Raw genomic sequence first — 7,955 nt, 5'->3', positions numbered from 1 at the left:
GCTACCATATTAGCTATCATTAAGCATTTCATAAATGACATACAACTTTCAAGTCATTTGCAATTTAATTTACCAGAAGTCAGTATCAAGACCAGCGGGAAAAAGAAAATAACTGCTCAAAAGCACTGGAGACAAGAGGCAGAGAGGCCTCAACAGAAATGTTAGCTTTCTACCTGTCTTTTGAATGTCACTGGCTTTTGCATAATGAAAATCATGGCAACACGACATTTTATTGCTTTCATTTTCTTGGAGTTCAAAAGACAATTCTTGCACACGCACACTCAGTTTCTCCCCAAAATAGCCGCATTCTTTTATTTGGTGATTCAATACATTTTTAATTCAAATAGTCACCACATATCCTAGGCACAATATTAAGCATTTTACAAGCAAAGTATTTTACTGATTTTCTTTTCAATTGCCAAAGAGTACAATAAGTGAACTGGTTAAAGGATATACTTCTGTACATAAAAATATCCATGTATTTATACAAGTGTATGGAACAGAGTTCAAAGATAATAAAACCAGAACATCACAATAAATAGGATGTGTTCCTACAGGACAGCAAAGCACACTTTGTCAGGAAGCTGTCAAGTCTCTTTTTTTGAAGGTGCTTTATGTTCTTCTGAGCTAGGCTCACATTTCCCAAAATAAGGATTAGGGGTTAGTAATGACTGATCTGAATGCCTACTTTCACATGTGACTTTTAATTTGCATCTCCAACAACAGGAGTGGAAGATATGATAATTTATTTTCAAAAAGTCTTTGCAACTTACCAAATTCTATTGATCTCCTGCCTCATTATTTTAAAATGCAGATTCATCTAAGCTCTAGCACCATACGAGAATGAAATACATGTATTTTTGTCAGAGCAACAATATTTTATATCATCTTTGTTCCTCTGGCTATAACAATTCTGTTTAGAAAAATTTACCAAGCTAAAAATAGTTGATCTAGGTTGTCATAAAAAAGAATATTAAATACCTTTGGTAAAAATAGATATATTTAACAAGATTAGAAAAGCAAACAGTTATAATGTCAAAAGGAGAATATAAAAATGTACACAATAAAACAAATAAACCAACTTATAGATAAAGTGAAGGTAAGGCCACTCTTCTTTTCAGGTTTGTCTCTTCCAAACCATAAATGTAGTTCTCTTCTTCTAAATGGCAGAAATTTTAACAAGAAATATGGAAAATCCAGTCTTTCCTATCAGCATGACACAAGTTTAATTCATAGCAACATAGGTCCTTTTTAAAAACCAAGTTTGTAGAACATAGAACACTCTGGTTTATATATGTGAATATAGGGAAGAAATTCCAGATTTCTGTGATTTTAGGCCCAGAACATGGAGCTTTAGAGTTAAGCAAGGCAACAGAATCAGGTGCTCATCTGCACAGTTTTTCCCGTACTGACATTAACCTAAGTCGTATCATGACAATTGAAATACGGAACACAGCTAGCTGAGGAAGCGCATGGTAACTCTCTAACTAGCTAGTGATCTACAACATTTAATTTGTTTCCACGACTGAAGACTTTTCTCCTGTCATGTGGGCCTCCTCTCAAAAGAGCTGTTGCACAACTCCTAATTCCGTTTGGTGTCTCCTCTTAGAACACACTGTAAATCCTGAAGATGAAAGGTCCCTGAAGCAAACAACTGAGATTATGGATGAAGATAATGCGTAAGTTCTACAACAGAATCAACCACGGAGCTGTACTGCTCTGGGAGATGGCGAAGCGGTTATCCTCCAGAGTTCCCTCTGCATACACAGTCACACTCCTCATGGTGCTCCAGGGCCACATCCGTGAGAGATTTATGCAATCCCCTGACACCATTCTTTGGTCTCAACTGAAGGACCTGAAAGGGAACAAGGGAAGCCACCTTTAAAATCAACCAATGTCTGTAACTTTTGATTTCATGGACAAGGAAATTTCCGAAAAGAATCCTGGGGCCCAACGGAGACGTACAAATTTTAATTTCTTCCTAGTGAAGGCAGTGTGAACACATTCCCCCACTCCTCAAAAAAATCATAAACGATCATCATTTCATGAAAGAAAGGACATTTTATCACCAACGAATTGGAAGGATGCTGCCTCAGAATAAAGAAAAGTCATTAAATTGAAAAGACTCACTATATACTCTTTATTTTGCTCATCTAATGATACAACAGAGAATTTCACCTTGATTAAGTATTCTGGAACCACCGCTGCACAACTGATTTTTCTGTTTGTTGCTTTCTTTCACTCATTCATTTATTCCCACATTTAACAAATATTTATACTAGAAGCAATACATGCAAGGACTGCAATACTGTGACAAGAAACATGATCCCTCTACAGCTGAGTTTGCTCAGTTATGCCACTCATTAATTTCCTTGGCCACACTTCAGGTCCTCTATAAACTGGATGAGACGGATTAGATGTACTTTCTAGACAGCAGCCTCTGTCACAGCTCACTTTCTGCAGCTGGATCCTACCGTGCAGTACACGGAGGTTTGGCAATAATAACAATCATGCCTCTATTAAATGAAGCTAGCTGCAGTTTGGATTGTTGAGTTTTTAACCAAAAATGTAATAAAATAGACGCTGATACTACTAAATACTAAACATATTTTCTTTTGACACTGTGACAAAAGGACATAGCCATGTATTCCATAAAAGATTGTCTACAGTATTTGATGAGAACTACCTATTCAATGTGTATTACATTTTATTTCTTATAATAGAAGTGATAAAGTTTCAGGAATTGTTTTTTTGAATTATGAACAAAGGCCAGAGCACATAATCATAGGAAGTTGTCTAGTTTCTCTTCTCTCTGTGTATGACACAGATAACTTCACAGAGTTCTAAAAGATACTGATCTTCTAAAAGATACTGTTCTGGAGATTTTCATTAATCCAAAAAAGGCACAAGTCGTCTTACAACTGTTCTACTTAGATTTAAAAAAGAAAAATAGAGAATGTATACCTCACTTAGACTATGTGATCATATCAAAGGTTAATTAGCTAACATTTTTTGAATGCTTACTGGGTGCCAGGCACTATAATAATGTTTTTACATACTTTAACTCACAAGAATTCTATGACTTAATTTACAATTATTACCCTTATTTTACACATGAGTGAACAGAAGCTTAGAGAGAATAAGTGACAGAGCCAGTATATGTACTTTGGCCAAATATGAATTATTAAAAGTTAGAATGATAGATAATTTTACAAGAGACTCAGAATATTACTAGTCATACATTCTATTTATTTCGTAACTTTCTTCCTAGAGAGAGAAACTGTCGAGTTTGTAATAACTGTGAACAATAGTAAACTTTTAAAGTAGATTTTCTATCTATTACATTTCACAACTAAGAATAAAAATTACTAAGACTGTGTTGTTTTAATGTGAAACTTAACCTAATGACTACTGAATATTGTTTTATGTGTTAGTACTGACACTGTTTTCGGACAACATAAGGTGGTATCAAAACTACTCTCACGACACTGGTGCTGTATCTTATTATCACACTCGTTACAAATAGTTTCTGGAATGAGGTTTGGTGGATAGAAAAATTACAATATTGGCAGAGCCAATGTCTTTAATTCTTATCTCTAATTGTATACATTTTCCCAGTTGGCAAGGAAAAAAAATTCCTATGAAGGTAAAGGTTACAGAGGCCACCATATGCAGCCCTAACAGTCAGTCATGCCAGTCGACAAGCCTACAAACCTTCCTTCCTTTAGCGGTGCTTGAGATGCACTCACCAAATAAAGAGCCTCCCCACTCACAAAGGTTGAACAAAACTCAATGAAAGTGCTAAAAAAATCCAAAAGAGGGAATAATTCAGTTTTATTTATAGTAACACAATGACTATAATACAACTTAATATTTAGGGAAACATATAATCGAGATAGATGGAGAGAAAAATTAGAATTTCTAAGCCTTATCTTTGTTTCTGCTTTCTCCACGAGTGGAACAATCTTCAGACTGAAAATGGGGACAATGGTCATCAAAAAGAATTAAAGCCCCAGATGGGCTTCACTTTAAAAAGAGTTAAGTCTCTAGATCCAGATTAATAGTATTCAATGACTTAATGATCTTACAATGATTTTAAGTTACATTTAAAAAACAACTTCATTTACTTAGGAGTAGTACTAAACTCAGAACTTTTTTCCAAAATGTAGGACTGAGAAAAATTTAAGCCTCAGAAATTATCAATTACACCAAATAATCCTTTTTTCATAGAGTAATTTGATTGTTAACAGAAAGACCATCACAGAAAAATTAATGATTCCCATAAAGCATTTTAAAGAATTAAGACATGATTTTTACTGGAGATATTTGTGAGAAATGTGGAACAGGTAACCGTATAATTATATTTCTACACACATATACTTTAGAGATATTTGTGGGAAACGTAGTAGATGGTCATATAATTAAACATCCAAAGTTGTATGTGTGTATATATAATGTGTATATTACCAATCCCACCCAAAGATTGGTGAATAATAGATTAATGTCATTCTGGGAGAAGGCCAGTGAGTCTATAAATACTGCCCATAGCCTTTCCCCATCCAAGACTTTTATCTGAGACTTTAAAACAGATATTGCACACGCTGTGGCAACTTTCTGGATAACCCTAAATCTAATGTTATTTGAAAAGAAATTTAAAAGTATAGGATGGAGAAGGATACATTTGACCTGAGGGCTGATTTAGCTGACCAAAAGTATGATACTGATTTAGCATCTGATAAGCTTGTTTTAAAAAGCTAATACAACTGCTCGGGGTTTTATAGCTCTTAGAAGGGTGGTTATAAACCCAAGACTTGTTGGCTAAACCAGGTCCCCAAATACACTTTGTTTAGTAAGGACATGCTTTGGAAAGTTCAAAATTGAATGATTTTAGGTGGGAAAAGATCACTCTTGTTTAATTCCTATTTCCATCATATCCTTTTATATTATGCCAATGAACTCTAGTATCTGCTTAGATATTAGGCATTTTAATTTTCATCTAAGAACTATTCTATTAAGTTTTTTTTTTGTGACTAGATTCCCTGTTCAGAGTAGCAATAAGGCTGGCTTCTGGGCACGGCCTGGCTGGAGCTCCTCGAGCCACCAAGGGGGGTCTTCAGAAGCATGTGGTGTAGAAATGGAAGTAGAACACGAATAATGGCAGTATACGGTCCTTTTTTAATCACAGACTGCCAGTTTTGGATGTTACCTTCTAAACACTGCAATCTAGTAGCCGTCATGGAATACCATAGCTAGGAAAAACCTGAGAGATTATATCTTACAGAGGCTAAGTCCCCTGCTGATGGCTACAACAAGTCAATAGTAGATTTAGGATATAAACAGAATCCCTTCTCTTCTGGAATCCAGTGCTTTTTTCCCGACTTCGTCAGCTGCCAATACAACACCAGTGAAGGACAGGACAACCAACCATGTTACATGAAATGCAGTTTATGACACTGTGCATGCTTAAGTCACCTAACAGATAAGGGTTTCACTGATGTCTTTATGCATATGAAAAGTCATTTTATTTATTAAGTAGATATTTATTCTGTATTATTCTTTTATTTAGTAGAAAAAATAAAAACTAATGAAACGAGGTCATATTAAAATGAAGTCAGAGGGCAGTTTTTGGCTTGGTATAATGTAAACGTTTTATAAGAATTAAAGTTGAATCATGAGAAGGGATTGCTTCCTGAAGTATGAATGCTACATGAGGCTGCTGGAGAGAAGATAGGATATAACTGGGATATGTTCCAGCAGCAACAGAAATTTCGAGTGTATAAATTCTAAGGTTCCCAAGGCTCTGAAAGACAATAATTACTAACATTTAATATTATATTTTCCTTAATTCCATAGAATAAAGAGATAAAAGGGTGAAGAATCCATGAAAAGTTTAACATGGCATTTGGCGGCACTGTGAATACCAGAAGACTGGTATAATTATGAATACGTCTTCTTGGGATTCATGAGCCCACGGTGCCTCAAATGAAAAAATAAATATTAAAGATCCTTCTCCAAAATAGAAAGCAATTTACCTCCAAGTTTGTCTTTAAAATATTTTCCCTTCATATTTTGAAAAGTTGAAAAGTTGAAAAGTTGAAATATTTCACCTATGTTTTTGTCTCCACAGAAGAACACATTTTTTTTTTTGAGAAAGAAAAACTTCAGTGACCATCCATGATGTACTATCAGCGGATAAGCTTTCCAAATCCTTAACGTCTGCGTTTTTGAGTTAAAGGTTCTAATTTAAAGAAATGAAACTATGAACTATTTTAGAAATCCTTTTACTCCCCCCATGAATGCTATGTCTCCTTTCTAAACAAAATCCATTTCAGACACATTGTTTCATTATTTTCTTAGAGACAAAACACCGAAAAAAAGAATCTGAAAGGAACCTGAAAAGAAAATGATATACCTACCTCATGATATTTTTTAGTAACTTTGCTTGGGACACACTGACACTCGTTGCAATTGTGAAGGCAACAGGCACAGTTTCCACCGCAGCGTTTAACCAGGAGACAACCTGGCCAGAAAATGGTATCGGTTCTCTTTAGTTCTTCCCTTATGGACACCGAGAAGTTACGAGGTGTGCAGCTGTATAATCTTACCTCCTCTTTCAGAAGGTTCAGATCCACCACTACATGGCACAAAAGAAAGCAAACAAAAAGAGATGGTCATGCTTTGAGCCTGGATATATTTCATTAAACTCTTTTCATAAAGAAGTCTAGCTATTGCATGAAGAATAACCCTAACAATATCCCTTCTTATTTTAACTAGGTTTTAGGGCTATGCAGCTCGCAAGTTGGACTTTGTCTTTCATAGTAAACAAAGCTTCATTATGACTTAGTGACCAATAAAGAGATACATTGTGCAATATTAAGAACAGAGCCAACAAAACAGTTGAGAGCTATTAATAGGAAACTTCAGAGAGAAAAAGAGGGCTACACCTTTTAACCTTAGTAACGAAGTCAACAAGGAGAGCATTGGCGGGAAGAATAGAATGTAAAATGATGGATGCTTTGACTAAAAAATAAATGCAATTTTTAAAAAGATTACAAGCTCATGCAATTAATGAAGAACAATTTACAGACACTTGTTGACAGAACTTTCTACAATCTTTCTGGCAATAAGAATCACAAAATGTAAAAAGGGGGTAAAGAAAATGAATTTTTAAAGACAGCTGAGTGAACCAGGAGTGAAAAAAAGGAGGCATTTTAAAAGAGCGTAAATTGTTGGAAAGCACTGCTTTTGGTGCGTTGCGTAATTTATGCTGTTTAAAATTTAGTTTAACTAGGCTCCCTAAGAATTCTATTCTTGTTCTAAGGGATGGAAGAAATGCCTAATTTATAACTATTGTCTCTATTCTTTTAGCAAGTTGGTTAACTATGTTGTGCTTTATTCTTTAAAAGAATACCTACTTGTGAAGACCAAACAAAATATCCTTTCATCAGATTATTGCAGTGAATTCTCAAAGAATCATTGTTTTTAACTACAAAAGGATATTGCCTCTGTTAAGTTATAGCAAAATAACGTCCTATTTAACATTCATTTATATATAACATACGAAATGTAGTTAACTTCAGTGGATAACATATAACTCACCAGAGCTTTTTTTCTTTAAAAGTAAGGGTTTTATTAAAATTTAGGAACATTACCTAAATATAACAAATCCAGTTAAATACTTTTTCACTAATATTGGAAACATTATAAACAAGAATTGAAAGAAAAGAAAAAATGCTTTCTGGTTAAAGATGGCTTCAAATCATAATAATCACTATATAATCCAGTTTTAAAAATTAAGTGCCAATATTTTTTCAAAGTTTAAAAATGACAAGGTAATTAAGAATCAAATGCTTATTTTCTTGGCTATTTTACTTGCATATGCGATCAAGTTTTTCTAAAACGTCAAAAAAAGTCAAAGTAAGTATTTTCAAGAAATGTATTATAAATTATGTATA

At 34.2% G+C, this 7,955-nt stretch overlaps 1 protein-coding gene across 6 annotated transcripts in view; it reads right to left on the bottom strand.

Moving 5' to 3' along the window:
- Window positions 1–285: 285 nt before the first annotated feature.
- PDGFC (platelet derived growth factor C) overlaps window positions 286–7,955 on the bottom strand; it is a 207,984-nt gene continuing 200,314 nt past the window's right edge. For 4 of the 6 annotated variants that reach the window (XM_001500645.7, XM_023636395.2, XM_023636394.2 and 1 more), the window contains 2 exons: window positions 6,417–6,634; window positions 286–1,855 (listed from right to left, as the gene is read on the bottom strand). In XM_001500645.7, coding sequence (XP_001500695.1) covers window positions 1,739–1,855; window positions 6,417–6,634 — 335 coding nt within the window. In that variant the 3' untranslated portion in view covers window positions 286–1,738. The remainder of the gene's footprint in view (window positions 1,856–6,416; window positions 6,635–7,955) is intronic. The other 2 variants (XM_070257478.1, XM_070257460.1) reach the window with 1 other exon arrangement.

This window comes from Equus caballus, chromosome 2 (assembly GCF_041296265.1).
Source record: "Equus caballus isolate H_3958 breed thoroughbred chromosome 2, TB-T2T, whole genome shotgun sequence".
Taxonomy (NCBI): domain Eukaryota; kingdom Metazoa; phylum Chordata; class Mammalia; order Perissodactyla; family Equidae; genus Equus; species Equus caballus.
This window is presented reverse-complemented; position numbering and strand designations above follow the sequence as displayed.